At 33.1% G+C, this 25,022-nt stretch overlaps 3 protein-coding genes across 6 annotated transcripts; 2 read left to right on the top strand and 1 right to left on the bottom strand.

The window, feature by feature from the left end:
* The first annotated feature begins 842 nt into the window (after positions 1–842).
* On the top strand, positions 843–3,558 carry LOC105785704 (uncharacterized). Of its 2 annotated transcripts, none has more exons than XM_012611831.2 (7): positions 843–986; positions 1,665–1,929; positions 2,040–2,092; positions 2,188–2,266; positions 2,347–2,485; positions 2,779–2,892; positions 3,121–3,558. In XM_012611831.2, exons 2-7 carry the CDS (start codon positions 1,763–1,765, stop codon positions 3,310–3,312), a joined length of 744 nt encoding a protein of 247 aa, XP_012467285.1. In that variant the 5' UTR covers positions 843–986; positions 1,665–1,762; the 3' UTR covers positions 3,313–3,558. The 2 variants fall into 2 exon arrangements, with proteins under 2 accessions (XP_012467285.1, XP_052489461.1); XM_052633501.1 differs by lacking the exon at positions 843–986 and adding an exon at positions 1,015–1,579.
* Positions 3,559–9,869: 6,311 nt separating this feature from the next.
* LOC105785703 (WUSCHEL-related homeobox 6) lies at positions 9,870–11,991 on the top strand. 3 transcript variants are annotated; one of them, XM_052628001.1, is made up of 4 exons: positions 9,870–10,146; positions 10,265–10,591; positions 10,666–10,745; positions 11,032–11,991. In XM_052628001.1, exons 1-4 carry the CDS (start codon positions 10,032–10,034, stop codon positions 11,377–11,379), a joined length of 870 nt encoding a protein of 289 aa, XP_052483961.1. In that variant the 5' UTR covers positions 9,870–10,031; the 3' UTR covers positions 11,380–11,991. The 3 variants fall into 3 exon arrangements, with proteins under 3 accessions (XP_052483961.1, XP_052483963.1, XP_012467283.1); XM_052628003.1 differs by having other exon boundaries at positions 9,872–10,155; positions 10,666–10,727; XM_012611829.2 differs by having other exon boundaries at positions 9,876–10,155.
* A 3,197-nt stretch (positions 11,992–15,188) lies between these two features.
* LOC105785702 (phytanoyl-CoA dioxygenase) lies at positions 15,189–19,374 on the bottom strand. Its single transcript, XM_012611828.2, has 9 exons — positions 19,190–19,374; positions 18,953–19,077; positions 18,789–18,849; positions 18,458–18,526; positions 18,217–18,335; positions 17,156–17,303; positions 16,923–17,067; positions 16,743–16,829; positions 15,189–15,497 (listed from the first exon to the last, which is right to left on the bottom strand). The coding sequence occupies exons 1-9, from the start codon at positions 19,242–19,244 to the stop codon at positions 15,446–15,448; spliced, it is 861 nt and encodes a 286-aa protein (XP_012467282.1). The 5' UTR covers positions 19,245–19,374; the 3' UTR covers positions 15,189–15,445.
* Positions 19,375–25,022: the final 5,648 nt, after the last annotated feature.

The following is a 25,022-nucleotide window of genomic DNA, read 5'->3' as shown; positions in this document are numbered from 1 at the left end:
TAAAGTTATTTATAGAATAAAAAATATATTATCAATTTGTCAAATACTCACTCTAAAAATAAAAATTTTAAAAGAACTCATTTTTAAATACTTGGGTTCATTTTATTTACATTAATACAAGTTCTGAGTACTCCAAGATACTATTAAGAAATAGGTTTGTACTTTATGTTGCGTTAAATAATGAGGTTAGGTCAGGTGATGTCAACTACAACTTAATTTTAAAAAAAAACTTACATCTAAGCCTATTTTCGAGTTGACTTGACGTGCTTACCCTTTTCACAGTTAAAAATTAATAAAATATTAAAAACATATTTTATATTATTATTTATATATTTTATAATTAAATTTAAATTTAAAAATATTTTATTTAAATTAAATTTCATTCGTGCGTAGCCAATTCGAAAAATAAAAATTTTGTCCGATTTTAACTCAAGTTGGATTAAGTCTATAGGGTTGAGGGATTGCTCGACAAATCTATTGCATATACTCCATCACTATTTTAGTTTCAAATAAATTTTACCGAATTCTTTAGTGCATTCATTTTTCTATCTTATTATTGTAATTCGTGATAGTGTAACCATTGATACCTTAAACAGTTTTTAAAAAGAATATTATTTGCTTTTTCAAAAACAATGAACTCCAATTCTTTTAATAAGTTCATTTTTATTTTTATTTTTTAGAAATAGTCTTGAGAAAAAAATACATTTTGCAGAATAAATGTAAGTAAATCGTATAGAATAGCATAGGTGGCGAGGGTTGATTGGGCAACAGAATAAAAAGCGAATATGCGGACCGTTATATGAAGAAGATTCGTGAGTCATCCGCATCTCCCTCTTCCTGATGCTGTTTTAGTCTTTAAAAGTGAACAACTACCGACCCGACTCTCCTGCCTTTCTTTATTTCTCTATAACCGGAATTCACACTACATTAATCTCCCTTTTCCTTCCTTCCTTCCTTCTTTCATTTAAATGCTCACATCTTTCCAGGTATCACTTTCTCTCTTTCTTAAACAAAACTTACAGCATATTTCTGTTTTGTTCTCCATAATCTTCATTTCTTGCTTTCTCTTTTTTTATGTAGAGTTGCCTCTTTCGCTTGTATTTTGAGAACCCATTTTTGTGTTTCCTTCCTTCTTTTTGAATGTCGATGCTTGGGGCTATCTGGAAAATTAAGTGCAAGATACTATATGATTATTTGATTTTAGAATTTGGGTTGAATGTCGTGGACAAAAACTTCATTTGGGTTATCTCAAGCTTTAAACTTTGAACTCCAATTTCTCCTTTAATGGTATCTTAAAAAATCTGATGAGGCTCTATTGAGTTTGTACATTTTTGGATTAATGAACGATGATATGTTCATTGCCATGACCTTATATATGAGTTTAATCTTATTTAAGTAGGATTAATCTACTATTTTTATGCTTTATTTGTTTAACAAAATATTGAGTGTTTTTTATTTAGCCAAAGAGAGACATTATCATTCTTTTCTCAATATGTAAGGGAAAAGCCTCATGGGGGAAGGTGAACTAGTTGAGCTTAATAGAAGCGTGATACAAACCTCTAGCTGGTCAATCCTTGAAGTTAGTGTTTTTGTAGAAGCCTTATCTATGCTTAATTTATTGAATGTGATTTCAATATATATTTCTGCTTCTTTTAATCGTACAGAGATTGGTCATATAAGTTGCTTCTTGCACTCGTCTTCCCTCTGTTGCCAGCAAGCTCTGGCTGGCAGGTAAAGTGTTTTGCACATTGTTTTGAGGATTATGTGTCCCCAAACAGCGTTCAGGCCTAGTAAAGCCTTAGACGGTGTAAATGGAGTGCAAGTGGTTCCTCGTTCACCTTTTGCATTGGAGGAGATAAACCAACAAAGGGAATTCCAATCCACTCATGATAAATCATTTTTTACAGCAAATCAACCACTATTGATGCAGTAAGTTGTGCATCAAACGATCTGTTTAAATCCACTCCGGTAATTTCTTTGTAGATAGTCACATGTACTAGTGACACACCATAACGTACTTGCTTATACTTGTTTTTCAGAGTATGGCAGCAGAGGCCATCTTGTTTAAGGCCAGTAAGATGTTGTATGAACGGTATGATACCGTTAGTGCTTGTTTTTGTGTGTCTTAGCTCGGCCATTCTGTCATATAAAATTTGTACTTTGCTTACCCTCGAAAGCTTTCGTCAGGGGATCAGAATTTTCAAGAAACAGTGGCTAATGTGTTAACCTCACTTCCTTTTATAGTTCTTGGGATCCAAGCCCCGAGGTAATAGTCTCCTTAATTTGCTTCATGAACAAGATATCATATTACCTTTTCTTATTAATACTTTGTTTACTTGGATACAGGAAAAATTTGAACTCTAAGCTGTATGCTAATTCACTAATCGGAGTTGGAGTTGCCTCTACTTTGTATCATTCTTCCAGAGGAAAGCTGAGGATGTATTTAAGGTGGGCTGACTACACAATGATTGCCACTGCTACTGTGGTAAGTTCAGACTAAATTCATATCTTTTTGAAGATCAAAATACTCGGGAAAGATTATCAATGTGAATGAATTTTGGAAATAGTGAATTTGAATAATCCTCATACATGTTGTAGACTGAAGTTATGCTTCTGAATAGTAACATGTTGACTCGTTATCAACTTTATCAATTCCAAACATAAAAATGAATGTTTATTAGAGCATTGTGGGTATGCTGCTTTTTTAGACTTGAATGCTACCTGCTGAAACTTGTGCAGTTTTGTTTTCACATTTCTCATTCCAATCCTTTTTTGCAGTGTCTATCAAGAGCTCTTAGAAATGAGAATCCGAAGTTATTGATGGCAGCTTCTGCTTTACTTCTACCTGTTCAGCCTCTGATGGTTTCAGCTGTTCACACTGGAATGATGGAGGTATAACTAGCTAGTTTATATCTCACTTGGTTTTTTATTTAATAAAAAACAGTCTGGGATCCTATTATTTTTCCATTACAACAATAAGTTCGATCTCATTGTTTTCCAAGTCTTCAACTGCCTAATCTTTGCTCCAACTTAGCATTATAATTTAATGGAGTTACCTTCAAGGCTGAAGCTGTTCCGTGGCACTGAAAACATGTCCAATGTCGTGTTCCTGCATTTCAGGTGGCATTTGCAAAAAGAGCATTGAAATACCCAGAATTAAGGATGGCTCACAATGTTCATAAGATGTCATCACTGTTGGGAGGTGTTCTTTTCATTGCAGACGATGTCTTTCCTAGGACTCCTTTCATTCATGCTGCATGGCATCTTGCAGCAGCTGTCGGTGTTGGCACGTGTAACAAGCTTCTTGAGTAGTGTGTTATATATAAATTATAGTAGGACAATCTTTATATCTATAACTATTATTTGTTTATCCCGATTCCTAAGAGCTCTGGAATATCTCTTTACAAAATCTCGTAAAGATTCATCTTCACGTTGCCTGATTGGCATTAAATACGTTGGCAATTGTTGTAGTGTCTTGTTCCCAAGAATTTGCTCATGAATAAGTCCGCCAATTGCTTGAAACTAATGATGAAATTTTACAGAAGCTACATATACCAAGCCTGAGCTGAATCTTTCAATGTCACCGAGAATGCCATGCACTTCACCTAATCTGAAGCACCCAAAATGTTCATATGATTCACATAATGCGCCAAATGATCTTGGGGTCAACTCGATCATCATACGATAATTTAGGGAATTTAAAAGTTGGAGGAACATGACGACGTAGTATTTCACTAGCCAAGGGTTCATTTGTATATTTCTTAATGACTCATACTTTTGATATTTCCGCATGTGTTTTTTCTAACTGTTCTATCTTTTCTTCTAGTGTGCTTCTACTAAAATTCCAACCTTGACTATCGTCAATAGCCTCGTCAACATCATTATCATCTACATTATCATCAAGATCATCATTACTTTTTTTATCATGTTGATGCTTGTGAGTGGGATGGATAGTCTCCTCTTCTCTATGCAATGGATCTTGCCTTCGAGCAGCTCTAGTCGCTTTTAACTCTTTTATGAGCTTTTCATTCCTTTCATCTACTTGGCATTGTCTTTCATGCAGCTCTTGAATAAATTTTTATTGCTCTTCATATCTTCTTTGTTGTGAAGATATTTGTTGCTCCATCACCTTCATTCTTTCTTGCATGTCAATGTATCGTTGGGATATTGAGTGGGGGTTTTGTGATCCTTGGTCAACTAGAGAAGCACTGGTATAGGTGTGGATGACTGTAATACCATGGTGGTGGATATTGATAATACTGCTAAAATTGGTTAAATTGGTAAGGAGCTTGTTGATGAATGTTTCGATTGACATGCATGGAATCTTGTACTCAATTTGTTTGGTTTTGAGATGGTAAATCCTGGAGTGGTACCTCTTTCAAAGGGTCTTAGGTTTGCTGATTACTAGTGGGATCAAGCTCATTGGTGGGGGATGTTGGTATCAAGTTCATGGTTGTCCACGTTCACTGTACCAATTGTTAACCTGTTGGATTAATAAGGAAAAAAAGAAGCGGATTTATTGGTGGTTCACTTGGGATGAGGTGGAAATCCACTGAGAATGGCGTTAAATTTTCCCATGAGAGAGTTAAAGGGAAGAAGAAGGTTTTTTGGTCTAGGAGTGGATTGGACCTCATGAGCTGTTGCATGGCCCTTTTATACTATGACAAGGTTGCCTACGTGTTTATAGACTATTGATAGTGAGATCTTATTTGGTTCCCTTGCAGTGACAATGATGCGTCGTAGGATATGATGCGTAACGATCAAAAAGTTAGTGGTGTCGAAAAATGCGGCTTTAAAAGTTTATTTTCATAAATCAAATCTGTAAATATTTAATATAAATATTTATGGAGTTATATAGTATATGAATCGAACTTTAGATAGGTAATTTTATCGAAGTAATGATTAATTAAGGAACAATGACTAAATTGTAAAGGTGGTAAAAGTTCAATTGCTAAAGAATCCTTAATTAAAATTGTATGAAAAAATTAAATTAAATTAAAATGAACTAAAACGTTAAACAAAACATGAAAGTGGGGAGAAGGAGAAGAGATTGTGTTTTCATCTTTTTCGATCAAATTTAGAGAAAGAGAAGAAGGGGACGTGGGCATTAAGGGTTTTTATATTTTTGAAATCTTGGGAGCTTAATTTAGCTGATCCATGTGTTATTTTTAAAAAATCTTTAAAGTTTTAGGTACTAAATTGATAGATTTTAAGCTTAGAAGTGAAAAATGACTAAATTGTGAAGTTAATTTATAGTTTTATACAATAGGGACTAAAATCCATAAATTTCAAAATTTTTGGTAGAAATGAGAAATAGGATGTCGAAGTTGGACTATAGTGAAATTGGGTTGAAAATTTGAGTTCTAGATTAAAAGTTAGGTTAGTCTCGGTTTTAGGGACTAAATTGAAAAAATATTAAATTTGTGTAAATTTGCAATTGAGTAAATTTGAAAATATTGTATACTATAAATTGAAATTTTGATTTGATTGGGATTGATTGTTTGTGATCAGGACTAAATTGAACAAATTTGAAAATATTGTATATTGTTATGAGTGTGAAATTGAATCTATATGGTGATTAATTATACTATCGCATGTGTGAATTGATGATTGGGTGATGAGATTATGATATGAAATTGAAGAATTCACTTATAAATGAAATTGAGAAATGGTTACCCTGTAAATTGTTTAGGCAGAGTCGGTTACAGCTGGCATGCCATAAGATCGGAAGAGTTCAAGGTTATTACAACTACGAGTCAAGGAGTGTTGGGCACACATGTACGTCGGTTATACGACTAGCGTTGGGCACAACTTACTATTTTGGATTTATCTGATAGGCACTAGGTGTCAAACCGTTGTGATTGGTTGGATCCGCATATCTGTCTGTATCTGAGTCAGGTTAATAGGGAATTAAAAACATAATACAGGATGATGATATGTAAAATGAACTGAAAAGATGATTGATTATGTTCATCGTACTTATAAGGTCAGAAATTTGAACTGTAATGTGACAAAAAATGGTTGAGATTTCAAAAGTGATATGATATGAAATGGTTTACGTTTTTATACTAGTGAATTGTATTTGATTGGGATAATGAATATAAGAAATAGTATAATTGACATGATAACTTGCATATTAATATTTTATCTTTAATTCATACATTTGAATAACTTATGTAGACGAGTTTGGGTAAAAATATAGGTCCGAAAAATGGGCTTGAAAAAAAAACGGGTCAGGCCTTAGGTAAGACTTTTTTTGCCTGAGCTCGGCTCGACCTGACCCAATTTGCAAAAGAAAAAAATTATTGTTTTCTTACTGTTTTCTCATTGTTTTTGCTGTCATTTCACTATTATATTGCTACTATTTTGTTGTTATTGTTTGGATATTGTACACTCTTATTTTATTGTTAATTTCGCTACTATTTTAGAGGCATTTGCTTGTTAAGTTGCACCTATGTTAGTGTTATTTAAGTATTAAAAAATTAATTTATTTTCAATTTGGTGGGAAACATTTATTTGAATGTTTTTAGTATTTTTAATGAATTATATTTTTTTTAAAAATTATATAAAAAACTTAATACGGGCAGGCTGGGCTTGGGCAAAATTTTAGGCCCATTTTTTTGGGTCAGGTCGGGCCCGAGCCTAACAAACTAGCCTAAAATTTTGTCAAGGCCTGGCCCAAACCTGACCTGGTCTGACCCATGGACAGGTCTAGTTATATTATAACGTTCAAATTATGTAAATACCACTAAGTTATACTTAGCATACGGTTTTGTTTTTCGTGCGCAGGTTAGGTTTTGATTGTGTTTGTCTGTCGATATTAGCATCCAGCTATAATCCCGGACAAAGCAAGTTGGTGATGTTTCTTGTTAGTTCAATGACATGCACCTAAGAGAGTCTTATGTTTATATAATGCTAAATTTGAATGATGAAATGGTATTTTGATGTATTATGTATATATGTTGGCATGATTTTGGTAATGGTATGAACCATGTGTATATATTATGGTGCTTATGATGTGTGAATTAAGTAAGTATATGTAATAGCTTGAATGAATGATGAGTGATATGTTATGAATACGATTTGCTAAAAGATTAGTTGTGTTGGAATGGTTGGCATACTTGTGTTAATATGAATGTGTTTGAGCTTGATAGATAGGAAATGGTCTCTTTTTTTTTTTTTTATGGAATTAGTATGAAATGTTATAAGGGTGATTGTAGATTTGGAAGTTTGAAATGCTAAGTAGAATTGCATGTATTGTTAGATTTGAATGAAGTGATTTGGTACCAATTAAGGCATGATGAATTAGTTGAATTTTGTAGAGTAAAAGAGAATGATTTGGTATGAAATTTGACTAATTCTTTCAAGTAAAACATGTTTGACTTAGGCATGAAATAAGAAATTGAAAGTTGGGATTGCATTGAGTACTATTTGGTACATTTTTTGCCAAAACAGTAGGTGACGTCGTTCGAATGTCGACACGATGAGGCAACCATGTTGAGATGCCGATCATGAGTCGTCAGGACGAGCTTGAGCCCATGTCATGGCGCAACGAGAATTTACATCGTTGCGACAAAATTAGACAGTGAGTCAAGTCGTAACGAGGAACTCCCTGACGTCATGACATCGATCCTGAAATTTTGAAACTTTTCATTTTAGTTCTTCTTTGGTTTTAAATTTGCTTTAGAGCTTATGTAATTTCATACAAAGCTTGGGAATGATTGTATTTCACATTGTATGTATAATTGTTTGACTTGTTTCAATAAATTGCATAATTTAAATATAAATTTATTTTAGTTGCTTTGGTAACAAATATGACATCCCTTAGCTTGGACCCGACGATCGGGTCGGATAATGGGTGTTACATGATGTCTTAAGAAAACTGGGTAATCAATGATTCTATATCTCCACGTGCGTCCCATATATGCTCAGTGGAGATATGATGCAACATGAAGCCCGCTAGACTCAAGTTCGTCCATGGTAAAGGGTGGAAAGACAAATGTCGCTAAAGGACATGTGTTTTTGGGTATATGGTGTAGGTATAAGAGTATCATAAACTTGATTTTGGTAATTTACTTGTTTAAGGCGTTAAATTTACCATTTTTGAAATTCTTTAAAATTTTTAAATTTTACATTTTTAATATAATTTTTATAAAACTTTGGAGAATTTTTTATAAATACTTTGAAAATTTGAAAATTATTTTGATTTTTTTCATATTTTGTTGTTAATGGATTTTTTATTTTCAAAATTGAGAAGGATCTAATGGGTATTTGCACCAACTTTTATTCGAGTTGTAAAATTCAACTCAATTCAAACTTGAAAAATCGAATTATTTATTCAAATTAATTTGAAAACCGAATAACTCAAATAATTTAATTCAATTAACTCAATTTATTTTAACTTCTTAAAATTAAATCAAGTTTTCCTTAAATTCAACCTCTAGCATTCGTAATCACATCCCAATTCAACATTACTCTTGTGTTTCAAAGTTGTCCATAGTTTGTCGCGCCATCCTCCTTATATCTACTACTCCCCTCAATTACTTGCCAATCACTCCGTCCATCGAAACCTCAAACTAACTCCAAAGCTTACAACGACACTACCCCTACTCTCCCAAAGAGACTCAATATTGTGATGAATTAAAATAACAAGGCCATGCCACTTCCCATGTTGTATGTTGTTTTTTTTAGTTGTACATATTTAGCGTCTATAAAAGATTGATTGTATACATATCACATATCAATTAAGTTTCAACTTAATTATAAAGTTATCGAAAGCTCATTGTTTTTAATAAGCAATAGGTATTATTTTGAGAATAATTTTATTTTTTATATAAGATTTAAAAATTATTTACATATGATGGAATTCAAATCCAAAATATTAAATAATTAACATTACAAGTTCACCATTTCAATCGAAACTCTGTTTATTGTATATATTTCATCCCATGGTAAATGTAATATAGTCTAATATATATATATATATCTATAACATATCAACCACACATGCCTCGTGTTGTTCAAGTAATTCTTACTTAATTTCTTACGTAACTGCAAAATAGTAAGTAAATGAGATTACATTTTAAAATTTGTTTTAATGTGATGGGAAAATCAAAATGATTAACCTAATTAATCAATTTTAAAACTATTGTAATTAAAAGTCTGCATCTTATTAATACGGTAAAACATAAAGTTAAAAAAATTACAATAGTTATATTTTTCATATTCAATCTAAAATTAACTTAAATAAATTTAAATCCAAACAATTTAAATACCATATAATCTAAATCCAAAATAATTTTAAATCCTCAATCAAGAACTCTAAGAGACAAGATATAAAGATATTTTTATACAATTCTTAATACTACTTATAATCTATGGGAGATAATAAACAATATTTTGAAATCGGATTGATGGTCGAACCGATTAAATCACTAAGATAATAAACAATATTTTTAAAATCGGATTGATAGTCGAATCGATTAAACCACTAATTTTTAGCTCAACCAATCCGTCTAGCTCAAAATAAATAAATCGTTTAAAATTAAAATTTTTAATTTAATCAGATTTTAATCTAATTAAATTAATTCATTCCAATTTGCAAATCAATTAATTTTTACTTTTTCAACTAATTCTCCACATATTGATTTGATCCGTTTGGGAAGTTTGATAATAAACTCTTAATTAGACTCCAACCTGCATCCTTTTAACGTGTAAAAATAATAAAAATGTTTTAAACCCTAGGTGTCCCTTCTAAAAGTAGAAACATTGTTTACTTTTTATTTACTTTTCTTTTTCTTTTTCTCTTTTCACATTGTCTTCAGATGCGAGTACGAGCGCTAGGGAGAGACAAAGCGATATTATTACTGAGAAGTAGCATCCCCATCTTAAACCCAATGCTTACTCTCTTTTTTTTTTTTTTCTTCTCACTTTTTAGCATCCTTAATTTGAGTCTCAATCTTATCACCTTCAATATTTTTTTTCTTTACGAACTTCACAGCACAGCTCAATAACCTGTTGCTTCTTCAAAAATGGGATATCCCCATATCACTGACCTCAACTTGTCTCATTCATTCAACATTGCAAAGCCTTCACCCTTGGATCCTAACCCTACTAACACCACCAACCTTTTAGCTTTGAATCATGGTGATTTGGGTAAATCCCACTTCTTTTTTTAAACTTGTCATTCATTTTTCTCCATTGTTCTTTTAAATGATCTCTTGTTAACACAGAATATATTTATAATTTCTTGTTGTTGGTATAGCAAGTAATGCAAATGAGGGAAGTCATACGACAGAATTGAACACTCAGCAGCAGCAGCCATTAGGGAGTTCACGTTGGAATCCAACGCCGGAGCAGTTACTGACCCTCGAGGAACTCTACCGACGTGGAACACGGACTCCGTCGGCAGCACAAATCCAACAAATCGCGACGCGGCTTCGGAGGTTCGGGAAGATCGAAGGGAAGAATGTTTTCTACTGGTTCCAAAACCATAAAGCAAGAGAACGTCAAAAACGCCGCCGTCAACTCAAGACTGAACAACAACAACAACAACAATGTGATACCGAAAGCTTGGAAAAGAAGGAATCCGGTAACCTACATACATAGAATTTAAACATGAATGTTTTGAAAGAGAAGTGACGAGATTTCTTTTTGTTTTACTAGTATTTTCGTTGCCAATAGGATGCTGCGAAATTAAACCGACAAACAAGGGTTCTCCTTCAAACGTTAGTAAATTTTCAGAGGTTTGTTTCATGCCATATTATTGCTTACTGCAAGGCATAATTATAGAAGCTAATTATTATTAGATCAAAAGGTCAAAGGTTTTCAAAATAAAGTCAAGGGAAAAAAAAGATGAAAAAGCATTTGTTAGTATGTTGGGAAAAGAGAGGTCTAAAAGCTGCATTTCTTACTTTCTGTTGGGGCTGTTGTTCATGAAATGACTGAATATTTTTGGATTTATTGTGAGCTGAGCATGTTTATGATCAGCTTTAATTACTTTCTTTTTGTCTTTTTTTTTTTATTGCGTAGGAATTCATTTGGACGCATGGATTTGCAAAAAGTGAAGGAAATGAGTGGATGGAAATTGAGGAGAAGGAATTACGCATGGAGTTGTGTTGTACACCAATTGACCTCACCAACACCACCATAACAGCTTCATTGGACACTCAGAAAAATTTATGTTCATTCAAACCCCACCAAGAAAAAATTACCACTCTTGAAGATGAAAACAGAGAAGATCAGACCCTCGAGCTGTTTCCCCTTGGAAGCAACGATGGAAACGGCATTAATATCAGCAACAAAGACACCCAAGTTCCCATCAGAGCCATAAGTACAACCCCAAACAAGTATTTCGAGTTTCTTCCTCTGAAGAACTGAAGAAGAAGAGTAGCTTAGCATGTGGCTAAAAGTGCAGCAATTAAATACTAGTTTTCCATTTAAGTAAAGATGGATAAGGCTGTATTAGTTTTGTTTTGTTGTGGGGAACTAGGGACTGTTTCATCTGTGTCTGTCACGCATGGTGCAATTGTGAGATAAGGACATGTAGTTATTTTTGGGCTTTGCCTTAAAACGCATTCTGGACCATGTTGGCTAAACCAAGGAAGAGCCTCGTTCATTTTCCTTTAAACGATGCAAAAAATTACAGAATTTCTCTTTGTTTTTGTCTATTTCATACAACTCATTGAACAACACAAAAATGAAAGAGAGATGAGAAGGCCGTGGGGAGACAGAGAACAGGAGAAAGATGTGAAAGAGTTTGATGTAAAGTGACCTAAATTTTGGACTGCGCATATCTGGGGGTTTTCAGGTATATGTCAGTAATATTTTTGTTTTTATCATGTATGTTCAATTCCATATATTCCTAGGGAATTAAATTTGTACTGAACTAACAGTACACTAGTCCAAATGCAATATTGAATATCTCCTTTCCTTTGGAGACTAATCAAACCCATCAAAGTGCTACACATTAGAGTAATGTCACAAGGAACATGGGACATTAATGTCAATGGTTGTTCAACTGTTTGAATATTATTTGAGATTGCAGAGTAGTATATGAGAAAGTAGTCTCAATTAATCCATATATTGGTGTTATAATTTTCTTGCATTATGTATCTATCTGATCTGTAGAATTAGGTTATTACTGTTGTTTTACCAACAAAAGGTCAAAAACAGAAGCAAGGGTTGACCTTGATGACACCTGTTAGACGTTTTGTCCTTTCACCTCTTGAAAAACCCAGACATATTCATTCATTCACCAACAAAATAAGATTAAAAAGACCCCCCATGACAATGTTAAATTATGAGATAACGAGGGAGGTGGCCTGGAAAAACTCTGGAGAGATAAAGAAGATGCCTAATGAAGTTGTCACTGAAACTTTTGCAGCTGAATGTCTGCAGGGTATGCATAATGAAAGAAGCAGTGTTCAAAGAAAAAAAAGATAAGAGAAAGAAAGAGTAGGACAAATACAAGAAAGAAAGCGCGTATTGCCGAGAAAGACCGACCATGATCTAGTGAAAAAATCCAATCAAGTCCGGAAGCAGCCAGCATTAATTGGAATTGGCCAAAAATAGGGAAGCTAAGGGGATTGTCCTTGTTTTTCTTTTACTCTGATTTCCCAGCACTGCCTCGTCAATCAGGACAAACACAATCTCACGCCATGAACTTCAAAAAAAAATAAAAACCTAAGTGGAACAGTTGGGGTAATGGTTTGAGATTCCTTGAAAATCTGTTTGCAGAAGTAGACTAGCAGTAGTAGACGACCCATCCTTCAATAATGAAGAAAGCGTCAATATTTTCAGAAATTTATGGACCCCTTTACCCCATAGCTCTGATCACAACCTAGCCTTTTTGTTTTTCTTTTTACTCCATACTCTCTCTTTTACAATTATTAGCGTTACTTTGAATTTGACTTCTTTGCTTTCAATTTTTTCACTCCCTCCATCTTTGCATTGGTAGATATATGAACGCGATGCAGAAACATAATATGACATAACGTGTTTAATACATGCAACCAAATATCTTCAAACATGATTAATATGATACACATTCAATACGCGTATCAGAAAAAGTGAAATAAATAAGCATCTAAAAGTTTGAGGTACGTTATTATAAAATATGGTGCTTCTTTTTTTTTTTTTTCTCTCAACAGGGTTAATGTTAATAGCTATGTTGGAGTCATGTGAGGATGAAAGTACGAAAAAGCTAACTCATTAAATCTATGTACGTATATGTTAGAAGAGAAAGGATTATATGAATCAAGAGCGTCACATCATCTTGCATTTTTTTTATTTAATGACATTTCAGTAATTTTTTCATGTCATTGATACATAATTTTGATAATTTTTAAACTCAAGCCCAAACCTAAACCCTAAACCTTGAAACTTAAACATTAAATTTTTAAGATTATTTTTATTTAGTGTTTTCAAAATGTGACTAGATAATTTAATAGATAATTTTAACAGTAATATAATTAGACTTGAATTTTTTAATCTGAAAACTAGAGGCATTAAATTTCTGAATATAAATATAAGGAGACTAAATTTCAAATATACTGAAATGTATAGGAACTTAGAGTATGTTTTAATCTTCAAATTTTACCCTATAATTTGACCTAAACAAACAATCAACTCAACGCAGCATAGGCAAAGACAAAGAACCATACTAGTTAACTTGAATTAAATGATTATAAGAATAGTTATTTATACTACTTATAAAATTTTTAATTAAGTTGATATCACTAGTTAATTAGATACCAATTTAATTGAGAAAAAATATTATTGATGTCTTTCAATAATTTATATTTTTCTTAAAAATAAATAACATAAGATTACGATTTTAAAATCAATGGATAAATAGTTAAGTAGTGTGAATTTGACAGATTTTTATAGATAAATGTATATAAATTTTTTATACAACATTAGGGATGGGAGGGAGGTGACCAGATTTAAATTAGTGCCAAATAGTAGTGAAATTAAGAAATTTTTAGGGCGAAATTAAATTATAATTTTATGATATAAAAATGTAATTTTATTATTTTAATAGCTTATATCTTCATAATTTTTAAAAGATTAAATCAATTTTTTTATATTTTTAGAGGGGGTCAAAGTGCAATTTTATCTTTATTAATTTAAAATTTTAAAAACTTTAAGGAGTCTAAATAGAAAATTTTCCATTTTAGGGGGTTCGGGGCCCTACTAGCCCCCCTAGGTTCGCCCATGCTGCCAAACGAGTGCCTAATAAGAGCTTTAACCTAAGTCATTGACCCACATAATAAATATAACATAAAAGTAATTATGTCATTTAATATTTTTATAAGAAATATTCTTTAAACAATTTATATACTCCAATAACCACTCTTATTAACAGTAACTTAACTTTTAATATACACACATTTTTTGAAATATAATATATATACATGCTAGTATCTATTATCCAAATATTTATTTCTCATATTTTTGAGTATGCATCCCAAATTAAACTGGTACTTATTAAAATACATTATTTCAAAGATTTTAACAATATACAGTTCAATAATTATAAATATTAGATTGATATTTTAATAAAAAACTTTTATATATATCAAAAGCTATATATATATATATATGTGTGTATGAAAGGATATTTTATGAAAATTTAAATATACTTTAATAAAATTAAATATTTAAACTTGAAAGGTTATATCATGAAATAATATAGATAGATGATGAACATATATTTCTTTTGTATACTGCTATTTCAATCTCCTCTAAATCTTTTTCCCTTCTACAAATACAAAGTTGTTTTAAACCTATATTATTTCTTTTGTATACGGCTATTTCAATCTCCTCTAGTCTTTTCCTTTCGACAAATACAAAATTGTTTTTAACCTATCTTCTAAAAATATACTTTTATTTACATATTTTTTATATAAATTTTGTGTGACTTGATCTAGTAACCATTAATAGGAATGCCCATGGACCGGAAGGACAGATTTTGCATATCATTTTTGCATCCTTTATCCAATAAATGTTGAGCCAAATGTCAACCAAAAATCTAACATTTTCTAAGCTCCAATAAATTATAATTAGACCCCAACTCCATGCAATTAACACTTTGTTGAGAGGTCAATAAACAATGTGTTATAAGCGAAGGATCATTAAAATGACCAGGCATTTTGGTTATTAGTACATGGTGAACTAAGTTGCTCTGACTTTTAAGTGTCCGTGTCGAACATCTTTATTAGACTCCTATTATGGCATGGGAATGGCATTACAAATCTTCAAAATACATAGAAACTTAGAAAGAAATGAAAACGCCCATCTGGGTCACATATAAGTATCCCACACTTGCATCTGAGTTAACATAAACGGTGATCATCATCCTGTAATCTTACTTTCAACAAGAGGGAATAATTTTTCTTAGACACGTACATGAAAGCTCCATGCAATTACCAGGGACGAACTCTCAAGTCTGTCCAGAAGCGTAAAGGGGCTTAGGTTCAACTTTTCTTCGGATCCTGAAAAGGGGAAAAGATCAAGCGGAAAATGATCAATCATGACAAACTACAAAGAGAAGTGGAAGCATATAGTCTATCAAACAACAAATCTAATGCTGATATCTATAACAGATTTCTATATTCGATTACTATAATCAATTCATTTGTATGCCTCTTCGATAACTGAAGTATACTAATTAGTTCTTTTCTTTAATTATGTGAAAGAATAAACGAAAAGCATTTCTCTTTTTGCATCTATGGCATCATATTAATTGTGAATATAATGAAAAAGGAGTACAACTTTGATGATTACAACATATTATAATTTAGTATGATCATCAGACCGAGGAATATCAGATGAATTAGATCTTTTCTCAATCCCTCCAATGGTGAATGGCGACGGATGTATTTCTCTAGACATCTTTGGATAGCAAACCCACAGGTTTACTACCAGGAGGTAACTACATCAATTACCATTTTTAATCGGAATATTGTTTTCTCAGTGAGAATATAAACTATAGGAATATAGGTAAAGGTCTTTAGAGGTTGCCCTAGCATAGCTATACAATGACGAAATACTATGAGACGGTTGAATTGCTTCTCGATTATTCATCATCCTGATAAAATGAGAGTCATAAGATACAAAGAAAAGGCTTGATGATAACTTTGCCCCACAATCTTTACATTTTGTCATTTTGGCCCTTATTCTTTTCTAGGGACTAAATTTGGCGCTGAACCTATAATTTTATTTTTCTTTTATGTTCTTAATTGTCCTTTTTTTTTTTATGTTTCGTTTCTTAGGGAATTTTCAGGTTTGTTAATTTGATTTAATGTTTTATTTTTAAATATTATTTTTAATTCCACGTCATTTTTTATTTTTATGTTCTAATTTCTTTTCCAGATGTAAGCATTTTGCTGGGCCATTTAAGTTTGAACTGCCACGTCAATTAAATTATGGCACGCATACTTGCCACATTAGGACCGTTATTAACTGCCAAATTAGCAAATCAGTTAAAAACACACCAATTACAAAAAGATACAAGTTGAGGGTCCAATTTAGTCAAAAAAAAAAAAAGAAAAGGACCAAAATGACATAAAAGGTGAAGGTTGAGGGCCAACGTTGTCATTAAACCAAAAGAAAATGTTAAATATCAGCGCCTTCAATAAAAATACTATGCTTATCCTATGAAGCATGAAAGAATGGAATTGTGGAAAATAAAAAAGATGAACCATCAAAAGACGGACAGAAATGCTCAAAGGACTTACCAATTATCTTCTGCCCACTTGCAGCCATCAGTATCTACCGCATGCAAGCTGTATGCATGCCGTGAATTTGAAGACTGATTTTCAAAACTGTAGTATTAGCATAAACAGAAGACACAAATGGTTAGTAGCTATAAGGCCATTAAGCTATAATGAGCTCCAAATATAATTCTTTAAACTAACCTTTGATGAATAAGGTCACCATGAATTACAACCAAAGACCCAGCTTTTACTTCAATAGGCACAAAATCTTTCTGGTCATACGATGGGGACGGCCTATCAAAGTAAACTCCATCATCACCCCTAATGAACCTTCTAACAAGACCATCTGGAAACAAAAAATAAAAAGAGAGCAGATCAAAATAAGTTATCTTCTATATACTTTAAAAAGTTGTACATGGGGAAAAAACCCCTACTTTTTTGAGATTCAGGAATGGCCCAAAGGCAGCCGTTTACAACTGTAGCATCTTCTAGAGCTAGCCACAGACCAGTGCAAGTTTTAGGTTCAGTATAAAGAAACGAGTTGTCCTGGTGAGGAGTTACCTCACCTCCTATACCTGGTTGCTGTCAAAATCAGGTCACAGTTAAGTATGACTGGAAATTCAGTATTCAACAAAATCCAATTCACAGGATACAAGTTTCGAACTTCATCACAAACTATATAGTATTCAAATATTCATCTATTAACAAGATTAGTAGCGTCTTTTTCTGCTTTGGAGGAGATACAGAAGTTTGGATTTCCATTTTGGCGAAAGAAGTAAAAGCATCAAAACAATCTGCCATCACCTCAGAATGAAATATTTACATCTTTTAAATGAAAATAATAAAATTATTCGATTAACCATGGTTAACATCTTTTTTTTTTTATGATACACCGTGGGAGCAGACAGCACCAGAAAAAACAACATAGCCAGCAAATAGAACCTCACTGACAGAAATTCCTAATTTTTACAGAAAACTTCATGCCACTGCATGTCAATAGAAGTGCAGCAATAGCAAGGTCCCGTAGGATCCGCACAGACTACCACTAGAGAAGGAAAAAAACTGAATAATCAAGCATGAAATTAGTATGTAATTAGAAATAAATGGAGGCCAGAGAAAAAAAATAACTCCAGGATTATGAAAAGGATGTCATTCCATCAGAATTCAGCTCAATCTTAAAGCTTTATGCAAATATTAATTTCAACACCTTCAAAGAGCCAATTAGTTGTAAGGAGAGATATGAGCTAACATTATAAGTCAAATAAAGTTCCTGTAAAAGGAAACATCAATGAAAAATGGACACAGGTTTTATTGACTGGATATAAATAAAAGAAGAATCAACCTATATTAGCAAATACACTATTTCCCTCTAAAGTTAAACTATTGTATTCAAGTCACTAAAATAAGAACCTCTGAATTTCTCAGGTTACTAGCAAAGGGTGTTATCACTAGATAAACACTGCCTTTGTGGTCAAGTTAAAATCAAGCTAAATACCTTAAAGATATACATTGATTGAATGATCACGGGCTTCTTGTAACCTAAGGAGAAAAGCAAACTCGAAACCTTCTCAGAGCAAGAGAATTCTTTGAAAACTGGATCAATCTCATGTAACGCTGCACAAACAAATAAAACTGAAGGATTAGCTACAATAAACATACCTATAATCTATTTACATGAGCATGCAGCCAAAATAAGAGCATAACAAAACAAATATAAGGCCTTTGAAATCGCATACCATGCCCGACTTTATTAATAGAAAGTTCCTTCGGTTGCTTTAAATTTCCATTATCATCAAATGCTTTTTCTGCCAAAACAACAAAAAGAACCAAAAAAAAAAAGTGTAAAAGTAAAAAGGAATCAAACTTTACCACGTAAAGTTGGCAATCTTAACTTATTTAAAACTTCAGTAAAAAGAGTTCACAACATCCAAACCTTTCACTTTCAATCTCACAGCAAGTTCATATATCCCAAAAGTATATTTCTCAAAAGTAATTTGATTTTTTTCAAAGTAAAGTTAAGAAAAGAAGAGAAAAAGCTAGAATATCTAAGTAATAATAAAAACCTACCTTCAAAGAAAAAGGAAATCTTTTCAGCACTTTCATAGAAGTATTCACTGGTCAATTGTACCTACAAAAAACTCATATCGAGAAACTATCAAAACTTAAGGTTAAATTAAATAAAGTCAAATTATAATACAATTCCTCCAAGAAAGGAGGGAAAGAAAACAAACTTGATTTTTGGTGGAGAAAATAGAAGCGGTGGTGGTAGGGTCAAAGGCCTGAAGCATTCCGTCCATTCTCTTCCTCATAGCTTCAATTTCTGCAGGGCTAGCAAATGATTCAATCACAAGAAAACCTGCAAAAAAACAAATTTGAAATTAATGGAGTAAAGAAAAGAGTAAAAGAAAACAGCAGCTGTACAGAGTATGAAAAGAAATTATTTTGCTGAAAGCGGCGGGGGCGCTGACCTTGAGAGTCGAAAGATTGGCGCTGCTGTGGAGTGAGATTTCCAACGATGCCCATGGCGGTAGCTTTTGGCTGAGACACGGAGGATTGTCGAAAGGATTCTATAATTTGCGTAGCAAATATTTTTTTTCTATTTCGATAAAAATGAATCGAGTTCCCACCTATGAAGGAAATGAAGGAATTCCCAAAATGTCATTTACTTGGATCCGGACCCGGAAGCCCTGTAATTATAAAAATTGAGAAATAACCCTTTATAAATTATAATAGCTCCATTTATCTATTAAAATTTTAAATGGTTATCTCATACACCCTATAACAATATTCGAGGCATATATAATAGTATTTGAGATTTCTGTAATATTTGATTTTATAATTTTTTCAATTACAAGATTATAATAAATTAATAATATTAATTAGTGGAATTTATGTTCATCTTTAATAAAATTTACAAATATATTTTTATTTATTAAAATTATTTTATTTTATAAAATATAATTAGTAATTTTACATAAAATTTCAACATTTTATTGAAATAATATATTAACTAAAATTTATTATGTTTATTTCACTTAGTAATAGAGTTAATTTTATAAAAAAAATAGCATAGGTTGTTATAAAATCTAATTTAATCACTTTTTACTTGTTATTCCTGTTATTAAAAAAAGTTGTTATACAAGGTAAAAATAAAATAAAAATTGATTCTACAACAAATTTACTATTATAAATAAATGTTGCTATAGAGTATGGTTGTCATAAATAGGGTTGACTTTATTACTATAAGATTAATTATTTATTACTATTATAATTAACTGTTGATATAGAAGCTTGTAACACCCTCTACCCAACCTGAATCACTTAATCCGAATTTCGGATGTTACAAAACAAACACTTAGCAAAAATTTTACAAACGACATATAACCATTTTAACACATTTTTTATTTCTTATTTACTGTTCTTAACACCAAAAGTTTATAATAGAAAATGTTTTAAAATTTACATCAGACTTCAAAAACAACATATAGCGTTACAACTTTAAAATTTGTTAAAGACAGACTTTTCATGGCGTAGTGTACTAAGTGTCACGCTGCTATGATACCCTCTGTATGCATAATGACGCAACTCGAACTGCTCCTTGATGCAATCTTGGCTTGGTCCCTCCTAGCACACCCACTCTTAAAGCGGAACCTAAAACATAAACAAATACTTGTAAGTTCAAAAAAACTTAGTGAGTTTTAACCTAGATTACCTTGAAGCATTTGTTGTTTAATTCCTCATCTTGATTACCTTGAAGCATTTGTTGTTTAATTCCTCATCTTGAAGATTTTGGATTTCATTTCTGTCTTTGGCAGATACTTTCTTAATATCGATTGTATACATATACATCAACTTCCATAATTAAGCATCCTACACACAGTTCACTCATTGAGCAGATTCTAGACTTCACCACTCAATACAGATCTCATTCCTTTTCGGGAAACGAATACACTTCTCAGAAGGACATCTATAAAGAACCTACCTTCGACGGATCCTCACTCAGTCGGATGTTGAACACCTCCCTTAGAATAGGGTACTCACAGATACCATTCTTGGTGGATACTTATACTAACTGATCTTTTAAGACGAGCTTCACACAGATCCTACCTTTGATGAATCATCATACTAAATTGATAGTTATCAGATTACCAATCAAATCATATCTTAAATCAACCCATATCACAACTTATTCTGATGGATGAAATCTTCTAAGTCATCCCGCGAAATCCCAGACAACCATGTTACATATCATGAGAACACTCTGATTTGATAGACAACTTATACTTCAGATAACCTTTTTATATATAGTGTGAAACACTCATATTTGGCGGATACCAGATAATTCAGGTCACTTTCTTATATAGCATAAAAAATTCAGATCTGGCAATCTCTTAGACTACTCATAGTTACGAATACGCCAAATTTCCTATACTGATAGACTATTATGACAGATTCAACTTTTAAGGAACACTGCTGGGAGCTCTTTTAAGAAATGCCTTAAGTCATATTTAAATTTTTCCACAAGACTTACCAAATAAAGATATCTTCAAACTTACCAGATCTTTATCATAGCATCCATCAGTAGAGGAGTCTTAAAGCTTTCCCAGATCACACCACGTAGACAGTTAACCAGATTTTGCCACAATAACGTTACAGAATACGTTACAGAGGCATCATAGAATACACCATAAAGGCTTTACAAAATATGTCAGACATGCTTTACATAATACGCCACAAAGGCTTTATAGAATATGCCACAAAGCTTTGTAGAATATGCCACAAAGGCTTTACAGAAGACGCCACAAAGGCTTTATAGAATACGCCACAAAGGCTTTATGAGATAAGCCGCAAAAGCTTTATAAAACATTACGTCTTCACTATCTCGGCAGACTATCTCAGAGAGTGCCATAAGTTTCTCCCACATGGTCTTGTATATATTTTCATGCCGTGCTCTGCCAGTCCGGTTTACATCTTACTGGAGGCAACACTATGAGTATTCTCGTTTTCATATGATGCCTTAGGTCTCTACCACATAGTCTTACACATATTTTCATATCATGATATTCTTGTCCGGTTAGCAACGTACCTACCCTATTGGAGGCATCACAAATGGTTGTGTTACTCATTTAACACATAACATACTTACCTAGATTCATTCACACGCACTTGACAAATTCATACTCTTCCATACCTGATTTCACATGCGTACATACTACACATCATCTTATTCATGCAATAACTCATATACCTTATTTGTCATCATGTAGTAACTTTACAATACTTCATACATACATACACTCATTAGCTATTAGAATAGACATCAACACTTGATCTACCATTATAAACTAACATGCATGAGTCAAGATAAAGAATCACCTAAAACTTACTTTTACTATAGCTCAGAGTTTCAAATTCGATCGTCCTTCTCAAACTAGCAGCAACAATAGGAGGTTGAAACATCCAATGATTAACCCAAAAACCTTAACTTCTAGGTTAGCGAAGAAGAAATGAATGTTTAGGTTTAAGAAGAAGAACTAGAGGGTGGAACAAAAAGAAGAAAAACCATCCTCCGTGTTCCCTTCTTACCATATATATATATACTCAACTTCTCTTAGTGGATTTTGACAAGTGACAATATTTATTGAAATTATCCTTTATTTTCCCTACTAAAAATCCAAGGTAAGTAAAGGAAAATCTGGTGAAGTTGACGTCTAAAGATAGGCTAGTCAAGAAGAGAGTCAAATCAGTCCAGTCGACTCTCAACCAATCCCATTACGAGAACCAACTAGAATGATGTTCATATAAACCATGTGTATTACACCTTAGTGATGACTCACGTATGACGTGGCCTTAAAGACACTTTAGTCCCTTACAACTTTCTCATATACTTAGTAGGCACTTCAAATTCAGCCAAAAATTTGAGGTGCACCCTTCATTTGTTGCACTCTTTCTTCAATTGAAGAATACTCTTGGATGAAATCTTTAGATACTTTTACAGGCAGATACTTTATGCACCAATTTTAGTTAGTTAGAAGTTTGTAAATTGGCGGACTATACTACCATAGTGCACCAAAACAAGAAATATTCATATCTACTTGCTTTCGTCATGGATACGCAAACTTTGGGGTGTTACAACTCTCTTGTCCTTAACGAAAACTTTGTCCTTGAAATTTTTATTAACTTAGGAATCCCCACTACTAAGAATGCATAACTAACTCTTCGTGCTAGACGATAACACTGGTTGGCAGAATGCCCCACATAGTCATAGCTGGCTTTTCGTAGGTGACGTACACTTTCTAGATCCCAATTGGCGAGAATGCCAACAGTTAGTTTCAATTGGCAGATTCTCAACTTGATGGGTACTCCCGTGTTTTCAAACGTTATGTAACTCCAGTCTTGATAGATGTCAAGTTGCGATTAAAAGATTTAAAAGGTTGGAAAAAGTTTTTAAAGCTTCCCATAGACGTTTGGTTCCCTATAAAATTGAAACCTAAACATCTTCCCGAACACTATGTTGTATCATCAGAACCCTAACTTCCTTTCTGTCAAAGCTTCTTACTTCTTTCATCTCCAGTCATCATTTTCTAGAGGTAAATCTTGCTTTTTTTTCTTTCATTTCTAAAATTACAAAATGGTTCAAACAACCACTCGAAAGAGAGGCCATGGCAAGAGTAACAGGAAAGACAGTCCCAGAGGTTGGTTACATTCGGACCTGAGGTCCCGATAACACTCTCCATGTAATGGTTGTGATGTACAAATCTAGGACTACTGAAGAAGAATTAAATTGATATTTAAGATCCCGAGGCGCCCTTCAGCCAAACTTTACCTACAAATTCTAATGACCCCGAAGTTGTTGTCTGAGTGACAATATCAAGGGTTTCGTAATTCCCCTAATCTTATTGGAGGCTGGCTTCCACTTGCCTCTCCACCCTTTCTTCTGCGCAGTGCTCAATGAGTACGACATTACACCGGAACAACTATCTGCCTTATCCTAGTGGACCTTAGTGGCATTCTTCATAAACTATTATATACACAATGAGCCACCGATGTTGGGTGTATTCTAGAAGTTTTACCAATTAAAGGTAAAAAGACAATGAGCTTTAATTAGGAATGCCTACTTCTGTGTATGCCAAGACTGTAGACCCATAATCCAAACTTAAAACCTTCATTTGAAAAAGGATAACTTTGTGAAGGTTATCAACAAGCTCGAAACTGGGTTCGACTTTCCCATCTTTTGGTCTCTACCCTGAAAAAGTGTTTGTATGCAAAGTTAGCCTGTTAGCTCAGAGATTACATAGATTCAAATACAAATGGTTAAGGGTGTGGTGTGTACTAGAATTGTTAGAAATTGTCTCGGTTAGAAATGGTTTTCAATATTGCCTAAAAGAATTGAGTTCAAATGGTTGTCGGGCAAATGATCTCTTATTTTAGGTTGATTCTCATAATGTTCCTTTCGCTTCAGTGGCTTGGGCTCATGACGTAAGTGGTGATTTGGCACAATTTTTAGTAAAGGGCTTAAGAGAACCCCCCTTCTTTTTCTATGACACTTGTGGACTACGTCCATGCCACTGGAACATAATAAGTCATGGTACATCTTCTTCTTCTTCTAGTCAATCTAACTCTCCTATTGATGGTGTAAGGTCTTCTTCAAATTCTCATACCCCTTTTCCTGCTCCAGTACACGACATAAATGTCTTGGCCTTTTTGGATGAGGCTCATGCTAATAAGGGCGCTACTGCTACTCCACCTAGGAAAACAAAGACTAAGAAAACTCAGGAAAGACCTAGGATGGAAGAAATTACCCAAGAAACTGAGGATCGTGTGTGCCCACAGTTGATACAATGTAAACTCAAAAAAGGGCCTGTTACTCTGAGAGTTAATAGTTCTCATGTTCCGACCCTTCCACTAGTGCCAACCTTACTAGTGGAGTCCGCCCAAACTACAGACTCCCAAGTCCATACTACAGATCCTCATTTGGTTGAGGTTCCAACAAAGACAATATGTCTAAACCAGCTAGTGGTTCCTTCTTGTTCCTAACCCCAAGATACTTCCTTTGGCAAAGCAAATGAACTTTTTCCCTGACGAAATTTGTTAAGGTCAGAGCCATCTCCTTTCTCATTGGATGTCATCTTTTAGTAATAAAATAATTTTGTGCCTTAGTAGGTGAAAGGGGCTGTACTCTCTTATCACTCTTCAAATTCCCAATTATCTCTTTTTTTCCAATAGTAGCGAGGTCTTCCCAAGCCTTATCAGTAGAGTATGAACTTATGAGTTGGGCCCTCTAAAAAGCCTGTCGACAAA

The sequence above is a fragment of the Gossypium raimondii genome, chromosome 1, assembly GCF_025698545.1.
Source record: "Gossypium raimondii isolate GPD5lz chromosome 1, ASM2569854v1, whole genome shotgun sequence".
NCBI lineage: Eukaryota > Viridiplantae > Streptophyta > Magnoliopsida > Malvales > Malvaceae > Gossypium > Gossypium raimondii.
The sequence above is the reverse complement of the archived record's forward strand: the minus strand, read 5'-3'. Positions and strand labels throughout refer to the sequence as shown.